The sequence below is a fragment of the Tympanuchus pallidicinctus genome, unplaced genomic scaffold, assembly GCF_026119805.1.
Source record: "Tympanuchus pallidicinctus isolate F22 unplaced genomic scaffold, pur_lepc_1.0 scaffold8, whole genome shotgun sequence".
NCBI classification, from domain to species: domain Eukaryota; kingdom Metazoa; phylum Chordata; class Aves; order Galliformes; family Phasianidae; genus Tympanuchus; species Tympanuchus pallidicinctus.
Genome location: NW_026294802.1, coordinates 7,989,469 through 8,012,347, shown reverse-complemented (window position 1 = coordinate 8,012,347; position 22,879 = coordinate 7,989,469). Strand labels below are relative to the sequence as shown.

The window sequence follows — 22,879 nt, the reverse complement described above, 5'->3', positions numbered from 1 at the left end:
GTAAAAAGAAAAATTGCCCTACAAAGTACGCGTTTGGCTTGAACCAAGGTTTCCGTCTAGCATCATCCTTGTAGCTTCCAGTCCACACTGAAAATAGCACTTATGCAAGATGATGTTCTTTATACAGTGCCTGCACATATTTCTCTGCATTACCCATACAGAGGGATTTACAGGTGTGTGAGATTCATTACTAACAGCTGTAGCATCAAGTCTCTCCACTGAAAGGACAGGACTCCTAACTTAAGTAGAAGACTAATTATGCTGAAGAACTACTTTAGGTGAAGTAACACAGGTGCTGTACAAAGCCATGAGGAGCCAGGAGCCTAGAGTGGGTAGGGAGAAGATGGGGCAAGAGCTGATGTCCCTTACTCTATCTCAAAAATAGAACAGCCTCAGGAGCACTAAAACCAATGATCAAATCATAGCTGTGATCTTAATCTCCTTAAATGTAGTGCTCCTCTCAGACAGCTTGAGTAGGTGACAGTTAACCCCAAATAAGGGTTGTCTATTTCTTGCTCTCAAATGTCTAAAAAGTTAAAGCGTTGTATTTCTTCATTCTGCTGGCTCTTGGCAACTTCTTCCTGCAGTCACAAAACCCTTGAAAGTGAGGAACTCACATCAGAGTTGTATGCCTCCACTGCAACCAGCTCTTGTAAGTCTCCTTGAACTTTCTGGTTTCACAGACAATTTGCTCTAAAATTTTCACATGCAAGTACATGATATGAAGGTAAATTAAGTAATACTAAAATTAGAAAATTGAGATTCAAAAAACTTTTAGAGATTTTTTTTAACCAAGTAAGTCCTTTTTCTTAAAGATACTAAGGCCAGGAAATTACCTACCTAATTGTTTCTGTGGGGGTGTTAAAGTGCTAAATTGGCCATACCTTTTTTTTGCAAGGAAATTAATTACTAAAATCATATTGTACCACAGATTCCAAACTGCCAGAAGCACGAGATAGGAAGCAATTTAGCAATGGAGCAATCACCTTGGACCTGTAAATCCTTTTTCCTGTTAAGACCTCCACATCAGTATTGGACTTGCATATCAAAACTTTATTTATCCAGTCCCACGTATGGAATCCTTTTGGGTGCATTTTTAAAAATTTCCCACCACTTGCAATTTCCTGCTTCCCCTTTCTTGTGTTTGTATTCTCTAGTAGTTCACTCTCCCACATAGTGAAGGTCATTGTCTCACAACATAAAGATATAGACAGCTGGCTTTAAAGTAACGTACATCTGACTCCATGAGGCTTGTATCAACAAGCTCTGCTATTAAAAGAGTAGTAGTCCCAGATTTACTCGTGCCCCTTTTGAAGGGAGATTAAAAAAGAAGTCACCTTCTGCTTAAAAAATGCACGTTTTCGTATGCCAGATGTTTCCTTTTTTTGCTACCTCCCTCACAAAATACACCCATCCCAAACACGACACTTGCCTTTGCTGAGGACTGCATAGGTATAACATGCTAATAGACTCCTTCTCTTTCCTGCTCTGCAAAAGCTGACACTTATCTGTCTCCTTAAATGCCTTCTAACAAAACTACTTTCTCCTTGGAATCAGTGAAGAACTTGAGCCAAAACTCATAGTCCCATTCTGAAATCAGCAAGGAAAATGCCTCGACAAAGCCAACTGGTGCAAGTTCTCACAGGGACTTTCAGGTAGAAAGGAATTTATTTGCTGAGAGTACCACTCATAGGAAGAAAGCCCCACTATGCCAGTACTTGTAAGTACACCAAGAATGGTATCTGGGAAAACATTAATCACTGAACTATTAACTTTAGCCTGAGTCTCCCTTTTCTTTTTGTTCTCCCCTTTATAGGGATTCTCCATTCAGGACTTCTGTCCTTCCTCCCCTTAGCCCAGCGGTGGTGCTCAGCCCCTCTTCCGTGGTAAGACAGATACCATAGAATCATTAAGACTGGAAAAGACCTCTAAGATCATCTAGTCCAACCCTCCACCTACCACTAATGTTTCCCTACGAAACCATGTCCCACACAGTTCTTGAATACCTTGAGGTATGGTGACTTCACCGCCTCCCTGGGCAGCCTGTTCCAATGCATCACCACTCCTTCTGAGAAATTTTTCCTAATCTCCAACCTGAACCTCCACTGGCACACTTAAAGCTGTTACCTCTCACTACCTAGGAGAGGAGGCTGACCCCCACCTCACCACAACTTCCTTTCAGGTCACTGTAGAGAGCAATGAAGTCTCCCTTGAGTCCTCTTCTCCGGACTTGAACAACCTCAGTTCCCTCAGCTGCTCCCCATAAGACTTGTGCTCCAGACCCCTCACAGCTTTGTTGCCCTTCTCTGGGGGCACTCCAGCACTCACAGGCTTTCTTCAGGTCATCACATGCTCTCTCCCTCAGTAGCTTGTATCCACTGGGAGGTTTTTCAGATGCTTCTAGTCAGATGGTAAGTAAGCAGGTACCCACACACTAAACAATCTCTAGATCCCTCCCAGCTACCAGAAAAAGAGATATTTTAGCCTTAAATTGAACAAGCTCACTTTAAGTATCTTTTTGTGATTTTAAAATAATAAAACAGATTAATAGCCTTGCTACTTGACATTTTATGGCCTTCTGTTTGCACAATATGCATTTACAATTTGTTAGATTGCCTTCTTGAGAAAGCGCATGTGTCAAAGTACATTTTGAGAAGGTGATGGGAGGTGCAGACCTGTCTCCCTGCATTTGTGTTGGTGAGGAAATTATTACCATGGGAGGAGGTTTTTCCTCTCAGTTGTTACCAACTGCTGTGCTTTAAATATGCAAATTGTCTGGTAGCTTTTGGGGTGTCCCTGAGTTTGAGAACTAAGGGAGCACTGCAGCACTGCATAGCAGCAGTGGCTGTGCAGGGTTGTCGCAACTGTTTCAATGCTCACATAAGAACATGGTAGAAAACCACCTTGTATTCAGTCTAAGCTATGTGACTGTCTCCAAGACAACTGCAAGAGAAGATGAACATTTGTGCCAATGACTGGTGTTTATAGTCCATAAGAATTCAAGGTGAGAAATGTGCTAAACTGCTGAGAGACTTCAAAGACTTAGCAACCACCATCATGTTACCTGCAAAACACTGTCAGCATGTTATTCCTTCCTATCCATTTACTGTCAGTTCTGTCATTCAGGGATTTGCTTGCTTAAAAAAAACATAGCTTGACAGAAGAAGTACTGCCTGGAGACTACTGAGCAGAAACCTTGTGTAAATCCCTGGAAGCAGAAGCAAGAATTTATCCTTGTGAAAATTCAGAGTAGCTGGCACCAAACTCAATCTTCAAGCTACCTTTATCCCAGCTTTGTTGGCTTTTTAGAACACAAGGAATAGAAATAGAGAAAAATGCTGCATGTCTGAACTAGTGTAATTGCTCACTCCTATATGTAATGTAACATTGACTACTATAAAAGAAGAAACATTGAACAGAATTTAATGGATTGAAACAGAGCTATCCCCAGAACTCCATGAAATCCATACGCTGTGCCTGTGTGCCCTGAGCTCATAGTCTCTGAATAGCTTGTTAGAATATCATGGGGATAAATGGTTTGTTCCAAAATACATCAGTGTGGTTTTGTAAATAAATTCTCTCCGTTTCAAATTACAATGACAATTAGTTCTCTTTCTGGTAGAAAAATATTTTCAATAACCACCTGCTTCTTTCTAGGCTAGTTGTTTTTCCAGCAAGCCACAGCAACAAAGGCAATAGGTCTTCTTCAGAGAATTCATTGAGGAAAGCCAGCACATCTGAAGAAGACATGCTCGTGATTGTAATTTGGTGCCTGTAATCTAAGTCTGTGTTTTCCCTAGGCTCACTTGTCCTATGAAATGCCTTGAATTTGAACTCAAGAATCCTTTTCATAAGGAATTATCATTCCGACAGCTTGCATTCAGTCTTTAGAAATGTAGCACTTTGCAGTCAGACCAAATGTTAAACATCACTGAAGGGCTTTCACAAAAAAAAAAAAAAAAAAAAGTGGAATTACATTCAGACAAAAGGGAGGGTGATGTTAATGCATTGCCTGCAATATTAATTGCAGGAAGTAAAAGAAAGCTCATATCGTGAGGTATCAGTTCATAACTCATCCCTGAAGTCTTGCTTGTGGAGCACAGAGACAGGAAGAGTTACAAGGAGTGCCCTAGGAAATGCAGTTAATGCACTTAAAAATGTGCAGCATGTACAATAACTATGCACTTAGATTGTTATAATAGTAAATAAAATAGTAAAGTAGTAAATTTTGGAAATGATCACTCCAGCTGGAGCTGGACTGAGATGGTGCTCTTCTCAGGCACCCAGGACAAAAAAACAGGATCAGAGGAAGGCTGAGAAGAAAGGAGGGACAGAAAGAAAAGGGAAGGAATACAGACTGGCACTCTAACTTAGCTCTTTGGAAGCATATTCATTCTTTGTTTGCCTTACTGTAAGGGTCAAAAGTTTATTGAAAAATAAGGCCATCCTGGAGTTCCTAAGCATGCATTCATGTGACAGTCCAGAAGTGTATCCAAGGACTGTCTCGCAGTGGAGGATGTGGTAAGCCCAGCATGAATGACCTGTTGAACTTCGGGTGTTTCAGAAAGCTTTCGAGTGTACTTATTTTCGTATGTTTGCTGGTAGAAAGACTGGAAAAAAAAAATCTTTGCTCTGAGGAGTGAAAGTTTTTGTTTTTTCCTCCCCCCTCCCCCCCCCTTTTTTTTTTTTTTTAAATAAAAAAAAGAAACCTATTTTTACTTTTCAGCCTGGAGATGCAATCTACCCAAGAGATGAAAATGGAAAATTTATCTACCATGAGACAAATTTATGTGCCACGTGGGAGGTAAGCAAACACAATATCTATATATGCTTAAAAAAAACAGCAAAAAAAAAAAAAAAAAAATAATACACAACAGATCCTCATTCTCAGCTTTACTTGCGGTCTTCATAAGCAGAGCTGAGACATACTGACAGAACAAATGGATCAAGTTCTACTAGCTTCATGGATAAATTTGACTCCTGTTTCTAGAAACAGTGCTTCTTTTCATCATTTAATTATTTTTATAACAAAACAAAATATTATTACGGCATTTGATGTCTGTGCTTCTTTCAGAGAGCACACATTTACAAGTTGATATACCTGTAGTGTTTTCTCCCCCGCACTCCCCCCCATTGCCTCTCCTTTTTAATCAGACCTTTACAGCAGCAGAAAGTTGAAGCCCTGAAGGAGTAAGCAACTGGATCTTCCTCAAAAAAGGAAATGTTTTTCCATTAACGTAAACCAAATTTTTCCCTAAAGCTCCTCATTTAGAAGTTATAATAATGTAATAATAATTATATTAATTTAAAAAGTTGCCATCAAAATAAGTTCTCTCCCTTGTAAATTTAGTTGTAGGATGAGAACATAAGAATATTCTGCTAAAGAAGCCTGCAGGAAAACAGCATTTCCTCAGAAGACTGCATTCTAAAATTGTTTGTGAGGTGTGTTAGTTAAGATGTCCTACTGCCATTTGGTCTCAGGTGAGGCAGAAGGTGAGATTGGCGATTTCCTCACGTTCCTGCCTTTTGAAGCCTTAAATAGCCTTTAATTCAGAGCCAACGATGCTCAACGTTCCTTCCACATTATGTGAGCTGCAAAAGCATTACTAATTCAGCACAGTTCACACCAAGATAGTCAACATGGGCTATTCCACATTCTACTTCAGCTTGCACCGCCCAGAACTGGATAGTCACATCCCAGTTCAGCTCTACTTGAGGTCTGGTAGATGAAGATACATAGAGAATGTCTGAAATCTTGAGCAAAAGTTCAGAGTAGAAGAGAGCCCAGGACCTTTTTTGGCAGTGAAGATATCCAGGCAGAATCTCATGGAGCTGAGGACTCCCATATTAGCTGTTTATTTCCCCATCTGGGGCTGATGTAATTTCTCTTTTTCACAACTAATTGCTCAAGGCAGCAGCTGTCTGAACACCTTAAGCTGTTGCTTTATTGTAAAGGATATATTGTAGAAGGTCTCTCTTTTAAGCTAGAAGGCTGAGGTAAGAATAGGTAGCGGCAGCTGCTTGCAAATAAGAGCATCAATCTAAATAAACCTGGCTAAACTCAATCCAGATAATTTCAGTCTTTCAGCGTGGTGCCAGCAAGAAAAATGTCTCCAGATGACTGCTGACTTGTCACTGAGTGATACAAAGCATATAGGGCCAACTAGAGGTTGTCAAATACCTGGTGCCTCTTACCTCCCTGCTTTCAACTCCTGTGAGACAGAAAAGAATAACGAAACTTGCAGGAGGGGCAACCAGTTGTGCTGCCTTGAACAGCCCCTAAATCATCTGTAAGCAGTTTCTGGGAGCAAACAGGAAGACTGTAGGAAGATTGTAGGGAAGGAGCCTCTTTCCTCCTAACAACTTAGCAGATAAAGTTGAATGAAGAAGCATGTGTTCATATATACAGCATTCATAAAGCTTTTTCAACTATTAGGATTCGAGACATACAAAATGTAGAACTCCCTTCTCCCACCTTTTCCTCCTACTTTGTATTCCCAAATTAACCTGTCTGCTTTCCAAAACAAATTCTACTTTCATGGCAAAACATTAGGGTTTGGTCTGGAAAGCAGGTCTACATGAGACAAAAGTTTAGAACAGTGGGATAGCACCAGCCTTCATGGTAACAGAGCTGCTAGCTCTGCTGCTGCAAGTTTTCTGCACTTTCAAGAATGGACTGGCTTCTACCCCTCCAAAACACACGCTTCAAGGAATCAAGCCAGCTTTTGAGACTCCACTAATCTTTGCTGTCTTTGCAGGCTATGGAAGCATGTAAAGACGCAGGCTTGGCAAAGTCTATTGGAGTATCCAATTTCAACCGCAGGCAGCTGGAGATGATCCTGAACAAGCCAGGACTTAAGCACAAGCCTGTCAGCAACCAGGTATGACCTGAAGCCAAGGGCAGCGCCTGCTGTGGTACCAGTGCCCAGTAGGGAAGACAGAGGCAACACAATGTCTATGCAGCAGGGTGATGCTTTGCCACAGCTGTTGCCCTCTATATAGTCACACTTTCTGGCTTGAAAATTTTACTCATCCTGTGTAAGCTCAAGATAAAACTTGAAGGTACTAGAACAACCACTCTTCTCAGTTCCTGTTTCGGGATTATAAAATTCACACTTCTATGTCAAGCTCCACAGCCAGGTTAAATCTCTACCATGTACTTTACTTTGCATCCAAAAAGTTCCTAAGACAAACCATTTGGGGTTAACTAGTCCTCAGTGAAGCCACACTTGCTTCAGCTGACACTAAGCCTAAACAACCCTAAATATCAGAAACCCTGGGTCACTCTAATCTTCCCGTGTAACAGCCATTAGATGTAATTTCTTTCTCTCTTCTGCCTTTCCAGTAAGAGTTGGGGAAAAACATGAATTAAAATGGAAAAAAAATAAATAAAGCAACCAATTGGAGCTGAACGAGCCTATGAAGATGATAGGTGATATCCAAGTTAATCACAGTAGTAGGGCTCAGAGCTTGAGGGAGGTGGCAGTGACCCATCCAAATGCTCAATACCTTTGACAGGCATTTGGCAGCTCACTGTATTTTCTAGAAGTCACTGGGAAGCTTTTCAGACTCATCTGGCACAGATGAGCATCCACATTAGCAATATCAGAGAAGAGGTCAGAGACCAACTGGGACCAACTTCCTATCCCCAGCGCATAGCCAGGAGGGCTGGAATTGGCATAGGGCAGGGCAGCCTGAAAGAGGAGGAAATTCTAGCACTCTTCATTGGTACTAACATTGCCAGTAGCTGCAAAATTCAGTTGCTGTTCACTGAGTGCCCCTAGGACTGCACTGCTGCTTCATGGGGTCAAGAAAAACTGGGCAAAAATATTAAATACAGATTAAGTCAGGCAGCCAGAAAGCATAGATGTGCCAGCCAGCTCCAGATTGCTTTCAAACAGATGTTTTTCTGTCACCTTGTAGATATTCCTTTCCCAGAGACAGAGAGTACTTCCAGAAAATCCCTTCCTGTAAGGGAATTAGGGACAGTATTTGCAATATGAGAGGGCAGAGCTCATAATGACATCATAGCCATTGTGGAAATACCTCACCTTTTGCATATACCTACTCAACTTTCTATACAGGACAGCTTCTGCCAACACTTACCCTAAAAATGACATCAGATTGGTCATCCTGATAAAACAGAGAACCAATGATCTGACCCATATCAGGTGGGTTGCCTTCTCAGCTTAGTCAGACTCCCTCAGCTCCACCTCCCCACTTATTGCCACAAATGTCCTACACAAAATTATAATCATAGATGTTGATCTGCTGCCCACCAAAAATTAATAAATAAATAAAATTCATCACCCAGCAGTATATCATTAGTACTGTAATCAAATTCCCATATTCATTAACTTACATATATCCTTTCCTGAAAGCCAAGAAGTCATCTTTAACCTGTAACACTTACAAATACTGTGACACCATCTACTTCCATATCTGGTCTTACTGATTAAGCATTCTTTTTATGTTACTTTTGTAGGTTGAATGCCATCCCTATTTCACCCAACCCAAACTCTTAGAATTTTGCAGGCAACATGACATTGTTATTGTTGGATACAGTCCATTGGGAACCTCGAGGGATGAAACATGGTAAGTGCCCATGTTATTCCCAAGTAGCAGGGCCATCATCCTGGAAAGAAATAATAAATCTCCACTGATGGATCTGCGTGAAATGCCTTTTCAGAGTAGTTTTGAACTCAAGTGTCTAAATATTACAGTTGTGAATGTATACTTATAACATTCCCGATGCATGCTGTCATCAAAAGTGCCAGGTGCCTGTATGGGAGGTCTCCATATGACTCCTCTGCCAGAAAGAGGCTGTGGAAGTCTCCACTGAGAAAGTAGAAAATAAGCTTATGTTGGGATATGACATAGGAAGTTTCCTTTGACAACCAAAGCTTCTCCTCCATCCTTCACAGAATTGTCCAAAGGTGCAATATTCTGCCCATGAATGAGTAGATGCCTGTGTGTTTTAATACTAAAAACAGCAAGACTACATTTTTCCTCAATTCTCTTCCAGGGTAAATGTGTCCTCCCCTCCCTTACTGGAGGATCCCGTGCTGAATGCCATTGGCAAAAAGTACAGTAAGACAGCAGCGCAGGTTGCATTGCGTTTCAGCATCCAGCGAGGGGTGGTGGTCATCCCAAAAAGCTTCAACCCCCAACGCATCAGAGAGAATTTTCAGGTAAATTCACACTCCAATGGTACAGAAAAGAATCCATTTGCTCTAACTTAGCCCCTATGAAAGGCCGTTTTCCCATCTACTTCCATAGATGGAAAACTTGACCAGTGTCAGTTTAATTCTTTTTGACACCATCACTTAATAGCACTATAGTATGATAATAACAGAGCAGAACAGTGAAAGAATTCTGGTACCCACTACTGCACTGAGCAGCACAAGCGAAACAAAGTCACTTGGTAGATCTGTAGCCCAAGAATTGCTGGTTGGAGGTATACAGAGATCACTGGCCTGTTCTGACTTATCCTCAGTTATGGAGTAGCATTACTGAGGAAGGGATGGTGCTGTATACGGGCATGCCAAAAAGGCTTATAACTATACTACTTGAAAACAACTGGCCTGACCCCTCCATCCACTCCAAATAAGTGGGAGTATTTTTTCCTGTGTCCCTTGTACATCTGAAATCTGGAGCACATGAAATGTTACCTGTGACAAGAAATTGTAACTTATTCTCAACATTTCCTTCCAATAGATCTTTGACTTCTCTCTCACTGAGAAAGAGATGAAAGAAATTGAAGCCCTGAACAAAAATGTTCGTTATGTGGAACTTTTAATGTAAGTCCAGGATAAGTCCAAAATTCTCACCAAACATTCTTGGTTTTTTTTGAGGAAGTGTTTTCTTTTTAAATCTTCTATTAATATTAATTTTTGTATAATCAACCTTGTATTATGATAAAACTCGGAAGTAGGAGCTCTTTAATGCAGTCTGAATACGTCTCAGATCATTCACAAAAATAAGCTTGCAACACTTGCTGAAAGCTCAAATTTCGAATGCCCACCTAAAAGATGATGCCTGCTTCTAGCTATTCCATCTCTACAACTCCTTGATCACTATATGTTGTGATGGCTATCTCAGTCAGTCACAAGCTGTAGTATTGACCTTCTTTAACCACCCGTGTGAATACCAGCTCTGATATTCAAACAGGAATACTTTCTTGCCCTTCCCCTCCTTCCCAACTTCTCTCATTGCTCAGCAAGCATTCAAGTATTTAAGTATTATTGCTTATGAATTGTAGCCCTACTGTTTCCAGAGACAATTTATCCTAAAATGATATACAGAAGAATAACTTAAGAGCAATACTATAAAAAGTAAAAATATGCAGTATAGAGCTAGTTTAAGAAGAGCTCTACTCCTTCTCCCTTAGTAGCTTCCCAGGATACCATTAGCCTTCTTGGCCATAAGACCACACCACTGGCTCATGGTCAACCTGCTGTCTAGTAGGATACCCAGGTCATTCTCCACAGAGACCCTTTCAAGCAGATCAGCCCCCACCTGTACTGATGCAAATGGTTATTACCCCCCAGGTGTAGGACTCTAAAATTGCGCTTTTGGAACTTCACAAGGATCCTCTGCCCAACTCTCTAACTTGTCCACGTCTTGCTGAATGGCACACAGCCTTCTGGTTTGTCAGCTATTCCTCCCAGTTTCACATCATCAGCAAACCTGCAGAGTTCACATTCTATCCCTTTATCCTGATCATTGATGAAGATGTTAAACAAGATGGGACCCAGTCCCACCAAGCTCTGCCAGTCAGCCAATTCTCAGTCCATCTCACTGTTCACTCATCTATCCCATACTTCCTAACCTTACCTAGAAGGACGTTATGGGAGACAGAGTCAAAAGCTTTGCTAAAGTCAAGGTATACAACATCCACTGTTCTCCCCTCATCTACCCAGCTGGTCACAGTGTCACAGAAGGCTACCAGAACAGTCAAGCATGATTTCCCCTTGGCAAATCCACATTAACTACTACTCTTAATCTTTTCTTCTTCCACTTGCTTGGAGATGACATCCAGAATACGTTGTTCTATCATCTTCCCAAGGACAGAAGTGAGGCTGAATCTCCTGTAGTTTCCCAGCTCCCCCTTCTTGCCTGTTATTTGCCATATCTTGACTTTCCTCCAGTCTTCAGGCACCTCTCCTTTTCTCCTGTTGAGTTCTATCCTCTTGTACGAAAAGGAGAAAGCCACAAAGCTTGTTTGACTGCTAGACCACTTTCTAATTCATTTCTTGCTGCTTATGATCTAAATCTTAAAATCCAAAAGTAGTTTATCTCCACCTGAAGGTTGCACTGCCCTAGAAGGCTCAGGCTGACCCAGATCTCTTTTGGAGAAAAAGGCCATTAGTTTTACCTTGAGCTTAAGAGTATTCACAATCTGTGACCAAACTATGCTTTCCCTTTTTCAGGGCACTCAGTGTGCAGCCAAACACTAAAAGGATTCACGTTGATATATTTCTCTTGTTAGCCTGAGTTATCTACATCTTGCCACTGTGCTCAAACACTAATAATAACAAAAAGCAGGACAGCAGCATCAATAGCCCTCTAAAATGTTGACTGTTGCTCAAAAGATAGGGAAAATGTTGCAAAGGAACAAATAAACCACTTACTGTGATAAACACGACAGAAAATATTAACTAAGTTAAAAGCATCATAATAGAGTTCATCTTTCACATCTAAGCTCTGCATTGTGCTCTGAAGATTTAGTTTCTTGCAACTTAGCCTCCAATTAATTAGCAGCACTTAGTTCCAAAAAGCTTCTCATAAATGGCCTAGCAAATATTTATGAAAGTTTTGGTATTGGAAATCATTTGATTTTACAAGGCCAGGTTAAGTTAGAACATCATTTAACTTTTGTTAGTGAGAATATACATTAAAAGTAACCCTAGTGCAGAAAGAGCCTTTTCCAGAAGCAAAATTAGAGGAGGTAAATGCCCATGGGAAGAGAACTTACAAGGTCACTAATCTAAAGCTAACAAATGAGATGTTTTGCTTTATTAGACTAAATTTTGTCACAGGAGGCTACTGAGGACAAGGAAAGCAGCATGTATGGGATAGACACTGGCAACTCTGTTTCACAGAAGTGCCATGTTTGGGGAAAGTGCTACAGTACAGTCTGGCCTCGATCTTAAACTTAAACTTAAATAATTTTTTGGAAAAGTAACTTTGCTATGTAAGGAGCAATTAAACCTATATCTACCCAGTAGTATGTTCTTGAACTAAAGCATCTGGAATTGATGCTGCAACAGATGTCTTACAAGCCTAGACAGATGCCTTATTTCATTCAGAAATAGGTATTTGAGGAGGTCAAACCACCATATAGAAAAAATTCTGGTTAGCTAGCTTTGTGGAAAGCCTTCCACTGTTGCAACTCAAACACCAGCAAATGGAAAAATACAACTTTCCTGTGACTCTTCCAGTTATCAGCTACCATGTGCAAATCTTTTGTTCTGATAGTGTGAGTAAGCCCATTGGAACAGGATATTACACTAATTGGAATGAGTTAGCAAGTTAGACATCTGAGCAGGGAAAAAAAAAAAAGAAAAAAAGAGAGAGAGAGAGAGAGAGAGAGAGAGATAGGTGTAGTCCAGAAAGTCTTAGTCTGAAATGGTTTCTTCATCCCTTGAGAAATCTAAAAGTATTATTTTGGCAAGATTTTTGTTAATCTATCTGCTGAATCTATTTTGTCCATAGCAGAGACTGGGAGGACATTCTTCCTGACCAGTTATTCCAAGCTACCTTATCTCCTTTGAGTGAATCATTTTGGTACACAAGAGGACTCTGATCTTTGAACATATGTGATCTGAGTAGAAAGCATGCTCCATAGATGGAAACTAGATATTATGACAGTGGTGGCTGAGAGATTGTCAAATTATGCTGAAACCAAAACATGACAAAGTGTTTTTTTTTTTTTTTTTTTTTTTTTTGTTTTGTTTTTTTTTTTTTTGAGCCATCTCAATCTGTTAATGTGTAAACAATTCATCTTGGCTGAATATCAGAATGAAATGTTTTGACGCAACCAATTCAAAATGCTTGATGTCTTCCAGTCAGTTAATTCAATATTGTGAAATGTATCCTTCTCAAATTGGAACGATTCACGTATGGGATAAATGCCAGTATTTGTTGTGCTCTGTTGTAAGGCAAGGCAACCAGCTGCCACAGTGCACCTGACAGAGGTCTTCAGAAATTCTAGGTTTTGCTAGTGGAAAATGTTTGTCAAGCCAGGACTTGTGGTTTAGCACCATCTTCTAAAATAAATAAAAATAGAAAACATTAAAACCCACACTTCCTCACTCAACTACCTCTCTCTTACATTGGCCATTAGCAGACAACCAGTGTTATTTTTCACCTGCACTTTACCCTCAGAACTTACCTCTTGCCTTTTATAATGTTCCTGGACCATGCATCTTCCTTGAGAATGCAGCATTTAAGATGGAGCCTGAAGTGCCTCTATCTTTGCTGCATGCAACCATGAATTTCCCTTTCTTTCCTGAAAGGAGTCATCCCAAAACTTCTTCATACACTCTGCTACTGGTGCTATTAATCTGGCAGTGCATCTGCACCTCAGCTGAGCTAGTGGGTTTTGAGGAACAGGGACAGCCAGACTTAGTCTGGATATGGGAGCTACTTGAAGAAACAACCAACTAGACCTAGATCTGAAATGTGATCTATAGACCTGAAAAAACAGTCCTTCACTATCCTCTCCTTAAGTGCACAGGTGTACTGTCAGCTTTGCAGGGAAGATTATTCAGGGCAGACAGCATCAGAATCACAGAATGGTCTTCCACTAAGGCTTCCTCTCTCCAGGAGAGATAAGAGCTTTGCTCGGCACAGCATGAGTACATCACTGATGTGATATCCCAGGAGACTCACTTGTTCAATCTGACCTCTCCACAGGTGGCGTGACCATCCAGAATATCCCTTCAATGATGAATACTGAAAACAAAGCGTCCAGGCAGGTTCCTAATCCAACATGAGATTTGGCTGAAAGAGACCCAATGTTTGGTGCTTCCTTTTTCTGGGAGACTGTTCAAATCAGCATTAAAACTATGAAATCTACCTCTTGTTGTCTAATCCGTTGCTTTTTTATGCTGAAGAGCAGATCTGTGTAAATTGATGAATGTAGGTTTTTGACCTAAGAGGCTTTAACACCACGAACACTGAATTTGCAATGCTGACAACAAGTAAAACTGAGCATCTCTCAAGAACAAACTTATTCATTCAAACCAAAGTCTTCATTCAAGGGTACATTCTCCATTAGATGTGAAACAAGAGTTTCTACTTCAGTAGATGTAAAGCACCATCGTATTTTTTTCACAGCTCAGGTGAAAGAATCAGGGAGCTAATTGGATTTCAAGTCTGTGTACATGTGAATATAAGTATCCATTCATGCAAGGAATGAAGCATATTTTACCCTGACCAGAGTATTTCCTGACACTCCATTCAACTAGTTCAGGCCCAAACACATAAGCACATTCATTTCCCTTCTACCTCAGCTGAAGAGCATCACTGAATGACAGACCAAACTGTGTTTTTACATTTGAGCTGCTATGCAAGGATGGTATTGCATAGCATGCTGCTTATGCATCTTACAGCCATCCTGAACCTAGCACTATCATAAATACTTTGCAAGAGCCTTATCTCCTTAAGATAAAAATCCCTGAATCTTCTTTCTTGTTCCATAAACTGTTAATCACAAAATAAAATTTCTACTTTGGAATTCTTGCAGTCCTTTAGCTTTTAAGCAAGAATATTCTGAATTGGTAAACTAAGTTCCAAATGAGGAGAATGTTGTCTTTGTTAAATACCACATTTGACCATGCTTTGAGATCACAGAGAACAAGCTGGTCCAGGAAAGAGGTAGATGTAAGACAGAAGGAAGTAGTCTGAAGCCTAGACATTTCCTTCTATCTTGTCCCTGATTGTAACACATGGACAAAAGCATGGACACCAGTATGATGACAACTAACTCCTACAATATGGAATTCTTTCAGAACAGCTGTTTGCTACACTAGTTCCCAGAAAGAACAGACAGCTCTTCCAAATGGATCTCGTGCCAGGACAGCCCAACAACTTCAGTGGGTGCCCCTAGAGAAGACCCCTCATAGGGTGATAGCCTTTACAAATCATTTATAGATCCATTTATAAAGCTGTGACAGCAAAGGCATATTCTGTATGCTTGAAGTTACCCAAGGGCAATTCCCATTTTATTCCATTACATACTTATACCATAGAGAGTGAGAGGATAGAGCTAAGGAGGAGAAGGAACAGACACATTCAGTCTTCTGGTGTTACACCATACCCAAGGTCAGGTGGAGCTCTGCGGGATGAACCACCATCACAGTGCAGCTTTGCCACTCACAGGAAGTGAGGGTCTGGTCAAAATCCAAGCAAAAAAATGTACAGTACCAAAGGGGAACAGGTAAGCATCACACGTAACATTATTCCAGTTGCTTCATTATTAACAGTTATTTCATAAGAACAAGCCTTAAATAGAGCTATCAAGGCTCAGCTACCGAACAGTAGCACTGTACAAATTTTTGCACTGTAACTTGACCAGATGCAGGTCTCTGGACACAGCCAACATTCAGGCCAGCCTTGGCACAGGTCTTGTTTTGTACACTGCAAATGTCAGCCAATGCCCAGCTTAAATGATCATACTGGCTTTTTATCAGCTATCTGCCCTTCCAGACATCCTCTCCCAAAAGTTAGGCATGGCTCTGGGTTCTAACAGAGCTCCTTCATGTGACCTTGTAAATGTGAGTAAAGACAGTGATACACTGAAGTCTTTCTAACAGGAAACACCCTACAATCAGGTCATCAATCTGTACTGAGTGAACAGGCAGGATGGAGTGTGAGAGCTTGTCTGGCCCAAGCAGTGCCAGTAAATCCTTTTCCCCTCTGCCTCCCCTGCCTCTATTTTAATAGGGCTCTCCTCCACATTGCCTAGTTTGAATCCAATGACAAATATTCAGCTTCTTCCCAGGGGCACACACTCCCATATTCATTCCCACTGGTTATGAAACTGCTTCTGACGTCTAGCCTAGTTTTTCCCTTCACTTTGCTCAGTTTCAGACCATTGCTCCCCATTGTTCTCCATCATACTCTACAAATAAAAGGCTCAAAGGAGGGAAAAATAAACAAGCCTGCAGATGGGGGCTTGGGAAACACATTCCACCAGCCAGTGCACAAAAAGAGAGAGGGGAAAAAAAAAAAAAAAAGAAAAAAAGACAAGCCCAGGCTCCAGCCCCACATCCAATCTGCTCCCATCTGGCAAGTTGAGGCACACTGAACACACTGTGTGGTGTAAATCACATTACTCAGCAGCGCTCACTGCTCAGCTCCAACCAGAAAGCCAAGGGGGCCTCAAGCCTCTGCTGCTCTAATAGAAATTGCACATGGCAAGAGTAGATCAAAACTTATACTGGGAAAACTCACTTGCTGTTACCATAAGTAACCTGAATAGTTAGTGACTCTTTCTGTAGCTGCGAAGTGAAATGAAATTCAGGTCAAGGAAGACTAAAACAGGATATATTACATAAAGCTAGAGGAAAACATGAAGGTGGAAAAGAAAGTGACAGGTTGGAATAAGATTCAAAAAGCTCATTTCACTTGTGACCTAAACAGAAAACATATTTGCCTTTTAGAGTGGAGTAATCAGCACGCAGTTAGGCACTAGCGCAAGTTTTCTATTAATTGTTTCTCAGCAGTGCCATATTTTAGTCCTTCCCAACTTCCTACTCCCCTAGAGCAAAAACCCCAGCTTATAAAGGGCTTTGAGAGTCCAAAAACCAAAAGAGTTTGTTTTAATTTTTTAGTGTCAGACAGACTCCTCAGGGAACCTTAACTCAACATGCATGAGCAATACTCACAACAACACAACACATTGCAAATAAAATGCAAAGCAGAACCAAATGGGGAAAGAAAAAAAAAAAAAAAAAAAAAAAAAGCAAAGAAAGAGGTGGAAATAAAAACACACGTGTGTACACACACGCAGCAAAGAAGGCACCACTCAACACTGCTCCATTTTTGCTCTGTAAACTGCAAAACTACCTGGATGGAGGCCTCAGATCTGTCCAAATTCATTGAATATAGCAACGGCAAAGTGCTGCTTCAGGACAAATCTGCACACAACCACAAGTGGCACAAGAGCTCACAATGATCTAGAACAAGTTTTGTAGTAGCCTTGTACATAACAAGAAGGCAGCTTTGCTAGTTCAGGGTGCTTAAGACACTGGATAGGATCCTGCAAAAAATCTAAGCACATGAAAGTCAGGAGTCACTCTGCTGACTCAAGGCTCACATCAATACAGGGAAACAAAACAGAGGCCCCAGGCTCTTGATGCAAGAAAATCCCTCCTTTTACATTTTCCCAGTTAAATCCAACCAGCATAGTCCTCCCAAGACAGGGCAGACCCTGGGGAAAGCTTGTCTCCAAGCTTGTCTGCTTTGTTCTTCATTGATCTGTACTTAAGAAACTTTGAAAATGGATCTCCAACATTTGGAAAGGTTCTTTTAAGTCATAGATCAGAAATTCATACCCCTAGTCAACAAGCCAGTGCTGCCCTCTGGTCCCCTGGGAGGTACAGTCATCTCAAGATGAGTGGAAGAAACAATGTAGAAGGAAAGCAAATAGTCTAGTTTGTCACATACGAGAAATATCCATGCCATTCAGGATTTCTGCTTTACTATTTTTCTATTTTTTTTTCCTAGGCCTAGCATTTAAAAAACAAAGCAACAATAAATCCTCCCCAGTATACTAGAGCTCTCCACTTCAGAGACCATCAAGTTGCTAGGCTCATGCCCATGCTCAAGAATAGGTCTACTTGGCATGCAAGACTTGGAGGCAATTAAAAGTGTTGTCAGAGGATGGCTGAAAGGCAGGGAGTGAGGGGAATGTCATAACTCCATTCACTCAGCAGTTAGAGCACAGAACTGATGGGGCAAGTAAGGTTCGTTATGACGGTTTAAAACTACACATCTAACCTCATTCAACTACCAAGCTGTATAAACTTTTGGATGGGATCTTTCTCCATCCACCACATCAAGCTTTTCAACACTGCATAAGAAATTCATCAAGGCAAAAACAGGAAGGACTCAGTAACTGATCAATATAATGTGTTCACTTGAGAAGAAGGAGATATGTAGTGCAGTCCTCTCTCTACTCTCTCATTACTGACTGAGAAACACTCCTACAGAAAAAGAATCAAGATTTCCTCCCATCCTCCTCCCCTCCCCTTTGTGCTATAGCTCATTCCTATGCTATGCAAGTTGTTCTCTTTGCTGTTTCTTTTGGACACGACACCATTTATATTATCAAAGAGAATTCTATGTACTGGAAAAGATGATGTGCATACCCCGTCCATCACTATATGTGTAAACGTGAATCTCAGTTCTCTGCATGCCTATAAGTTATTACCATAATGAAAACAAATTCTATAGCTTGGAGTAGCCAAACACTTCTTCCCAACAGGCTGCAGAGATATTACAGATCTGTCTGAATTAAGGCATTGATTTTCACCCACCAAATAAATATCTTCCACCCAAATGCTCCAGCACTCTTGTTAGCCGTTGACCTTGCGTAATTAACCTTGCCCCCTTCAAACCTCATTCCTTTGACCTTCTTTCCAGCCAAACACATCCATCCTGACTCTCTGCTCTTTCCCAAGTTTATTTTGCAATAGTTATACTTTGCCCAAATAACAAGTTTGGTTAAACTTACATGCCAAGCAAGACTCCCCCTTCACATGCAATCGCTCCCTCTCTCTCAGCCACTTGTTCCCATTCTTCTGGTTTCTTCCCACCCTGTGAAGAAAAAGGCCTTAGTACAGACCACTTCCAGGAAAAGGTCTCTCCTCCAAGCTATTTCCCAGCTCCATTAAAACTCAGCACTTAAAAAGAACACTGCATGTGAAGTATTTATTCCTTGTAGCTTTTGCCTTGGAAACACTGATAGGCTGTTCTAGACAATGTAAATTTCAAACAAAAACTTTTTACTTATTTAAGAGAGAGGAAGTATAAGCAATAATGTTGGATATCTCTCAGTCATTTTAACCCTGTGAAGGATTAACTTTATTCCATGTAAAGGCAAAACATATCCCACAGAATATAGCTTCTGGCAGAACCAATGCAAAAAAGGGGTAAAAACAGTGCTGGGGAAGCCAAGGAAGGCAGCTGAGAGCTCCAAAGACTGGCCTCTTTAGGATGGTAAGGGGAGAGGCACAATTCTCATTTTTCAAACTATATAATTAGGGATATACATTCACCTCTCTATTTACAACTTTTATTGCAGTACAGGAATGATGAACTATTCTGAGAAATCAAAGGGCATTAAGATCAGTCAAGATATGACTTTTTAACTATGTAGGGCCACTCTCCAGAATTCATGGCTACAAGCTGAATAAGGTTGTTGGAGTTTTAACCTAGCAGCTTGTATATAGGCCAGTGCATGATACCACTGTACCTGATACTGCTGAGGCAGCAAGGCAGGAATGCTGTGGGAAAATGAGAACTTTCCCACCTCACTCTGCATGCTGCATATGGGATTAGATGACTGAACTCTCAGAGGGATTTGCTTGGGGCCAGGACCACAGGCTGCTTAGACTTAATATTGTGCAGTCACATTCAATAAAAGAACATTTCTAAGAAGGTAAGCCCAGAGCCATAATTATACAAGAACACAGATTTTGAGCTTTTCAGTCAGGAGTCAGAGGACACTTAGGACTGCAGAATCCAGCCTTCTGCAGAGGTCTGCTGCTCATCACCAAGAGGGAGATGATGAGACGGGGTCTGCCAGCTTCTCTATGCACCCTAAATATCTCCTCTGCCACAGACATGCACAGCACCCCTCAGGCATCCAGGCAGAAAGCACTAAGTAGCTGAAGACTTGTATAGCAGACACAACCTGGCAGAGAAACTCAGTGGGACTTAAACAATAAAACAGCACCCAAGTCCTCTGCATTAGCTCAGCATTAGCCACAGCTTTACTGGCTGTCCTCCAAAATATTTTTTTTTTTTTTCAAAACCAAGGGATATTTTTACTACTGCTGTCACCCAGTCCTTCCTCTGAAAACAGCTCAGACTCCAGTCTCACAGGCCCATCCTCTGATCAGGGAGCAGAAGGTCTCCTGTCTTCCCCCAGAGAAGCTCAGCAGGCCCATACCTCTGAGGCGAGCTTGCTTCAGCCAGCACTTCCCTCCTTCCTCTTTCCACCTCTGTGCCCCAGCAAGCACAAAGTGCAAACGTTTTACCTGAGGGAATGAAAAGGTGTAGTAAAGCCAGCAAAACCATGCCTTAGCAGCTTGAACTGGAACAAGGACAAGAAAAATACTGGAAAGTAAACAGGCCACCCAAGCCCTCACACATGGGAGACCTAGAGGCTACAGGGAGCTTATGTACTGCTAATTTAAGAAGTCACAGGTGCAGCTATACTCAGTTACCCTGGCCTGAGAAAGGAAAGAGGTGGAAAAAAGCCCCAAGGCAAATTCTAGGTTGGCTGGAGCTCAGGCTGTGAGGTAAACAAGTGAACATGGAAAGTAAAAGTCCATACACGCTTTTGACTCATTTTCTTCTTTCCCCTATTCATGAAATTTATCGCAACTCCTTTTGGGTCATCAGTAGATATATCTGCCTTAGTCACCTGGCTGGGATATTCACAGAAGGAACAATAAATGATTCATGCCCTTTACCGGCATCACTATGAAATAAATTTCTCCCCCTCAACTTTCACGTGCTACCCAAGTGGAGGAAGCTGAAACAGTGTGCTTTAGCCATTGAGTTTGTCCCAGGGTGGCCTTGCAGGAGAGCAACCTCTGCATAGCTCTGCTACTGCTGCTCAGGAGGCAGCTTGCTCTGAGTGGGCTGCACCAACCTCAGTGCCTGGCCGGGGCCCTGGATGTGCCCCTGTGACACCGGGAGACAGTGAATGAATCTGAACCCTTAGGGTAGTGTGGTATAGGCACAGCCCTCACTCTTTCCTCGCTATTGGTGAGGTGTCTTGGAATTTGCAGCTGTCTTAGATTTTGAAAATGGGCTGTTTAGGTGTTATTTTGAAAATCATCCTACCCAATGTGGGAAAGCAGGAGGTAGAAGCTGTTCCACTACTGTATGGCTTGCTTTGCAGGGTGGAGGCTTTGGATGGTGCAGTGTTCATCACCACAACATCAAGCTTTGGTCCAGCAATATCTGTGTCCCCAAGGCTGCACTTAGGGCTCTGGTGGGCAGCAGAACCTCAGAGGGCCTACAAAGGGCACAAGCATCAGAAGAAAGTTCAGAGATGAGATATGATCCTCAGTCTTTTCAATTCGCAAATTAAACATTGAAGTTTTGGTTGTAGGAAGGCTCTCATTTCCAAGTGATGTCTCTCCTAAAGAAAAGCATGGAGGCTTCCCTTCTGAAAGTCTGGACAATGGATATTTGGTCTTTTGAAATACAGCAAGAAAAATAAAATTTCCACCACTCTTTAACCAGCTCTCTTCTCCACAGTTTTTAAGCAGAGTGTAAGATAAGATCATAGAAGACCACGGTTTTCACTTCTTCCTGCCCTAAAATATCTTCTTGACACTTTCTGTGTCCTAGAACGAGTTCTCAGAAAATCTCCTGAAGGCTTCCTCCCACTACTTCTTTAGGCTATGTGGTAAGTTTAGACAAATACAACAGTCTGTGCTGGACAATTCTTGCAACCTTCAGAACAATTACTTTCAGCACTTCAGTTCATCATCAGGGTTAAAGTTTGCTTGTCTTTAACTGCCTACTGTTTGTAACAGGAAACTCAAAGAGCACTCCCAGGGTCCCACGTGCAATTGCTCTTGCCTATTTATAACTACTATGGCACACTAAGATGGGACTTTCCACCTGCACAGGGAACGCCATGCTTTGATGTAATTTCCCAGACTGCAGTCCTGCTGGGATCAGTCTCTCTTCTGAGCTGCTCCTTGTTGAAAGCTCTTGGCAGAAAGTTATGCAGAAGAAATTAATGTGCAAAGCAACCTCATTCTTTTTCTTTCACTGATTTTTTGCATCTCCTGTATCTTATGTGAACATCATTAGAAGTTGTATTTTGCTAGTTACTGCAATGTTTTGTATGAACCTCCTGTGAATAGAACAGTGCATGTCTCTGAACAATCACTGAGAAGAGCTCTTTCTCAGGACCTGCCTATATTTAGTTGTTTTCTGCATTTCTAGTTCATTTGTGAAATAAAATTACTCGTCCCTCAGTACTTCAATAAAACTCTCCTCTTCCAAACAAGGGGGTGAGGATGTTGTTACAGTGCTACAGCTCCACAAAAGAGTTTTATCCTTCAAAGGACAATTAGCAGTCTGGAAACTTTTCAGCTTTGGTAATTCATGTGCAATAAAGTTATAAATGTTTATTTCTTTATGTATGTTCTGATACATACATCTGTTGCCATTCCCTTTATCACTCCATTTATTCTCATTTATCTTTTGTGAGTCTGTGTTATCTTGCAATTTAAGGAAGCATCATATCAGAGTGCAGAGGGGACTGCATTTGCCTGGAATTTTAGTATTCACTTCTATTTTCATACCCCATTAGGCAGAGTCCTGGAATATTAATTAATACTCAGTGTAATCCTAGCAATTTTTTAAAAAATCAGATAACAAATTAAAGTCCATGAATCCGTATGTATACCAAACATGCCTAATAGCCTAAAGTAAGCAGCCATCTATCTGTTCAAGTAATCAAATAGAACAAAAGACAGCTAGCCATAACATATCCAGTCTTATTTACTAGCTCCTTTTCCTGTTCCCAGCCACACACACAGATGGATTGCTAACTCTGAGTGATTTATTTTGCTGGTGTCAGGATGGCCAAACATTGTAATGCCCCTGGACAGAC

At 41.2% G+C, this 22,879-nt stretch overlaps 1 protein-coding gene and 1 long non-coding RNA gene across 3 annotated transcripts in view; both read left to right on the top strand.

Annotated features, from left to right (window-relative positions):
* The window catches only part of AKR1D1 (aldo-keto reductase family 1 member D1), a 34,210-nt gene extending 20,128 nt beyond the window's left edge, over positions 1–14,082 (top strand). For both annotated transcript variants that reach the window (XM_052668077.1, XM_052668078.1), the window contains 6 exons: positions 4,727–4,804; positions 6,759–6,881; positions 8,486–8,595; positions 9,026–9,191; positions 9,718–9,800; positions 13,921–14,082. In XM_052668077.1, the coding sequence (XP_052524037.1) occupies positions 4,727–4,804; positions 6,759–6,881; positions 8,486–8,595; positions 9,026–9,191; positions 9,718–9,800; positions 13,921–13,963 (603 nt within the window). In that variant the 3' untranslated portion in view covers positions 13,964–14,082. The remainder of the gene's footprint in view (positions 1–4,726; positions 4,805–6,758; positions 6,882–8,485; positions 8,596–9,025; positions 9,192–9,717; positions 9,801–13,920) is intronic.
* Positions 7–4,683, top strand: LOC128073329 (uncharacterized). The gene is made up of 2 exons (XR_008202682.1): positions 7–1,720; positions 1,817–4,683. It is a non-coding gene; the product is annotated as an uncharacterized LOC128073329 (long non-coding RNA).
* Positions 14,083–22,879: the final 8,797 nt, after the last annotated feature.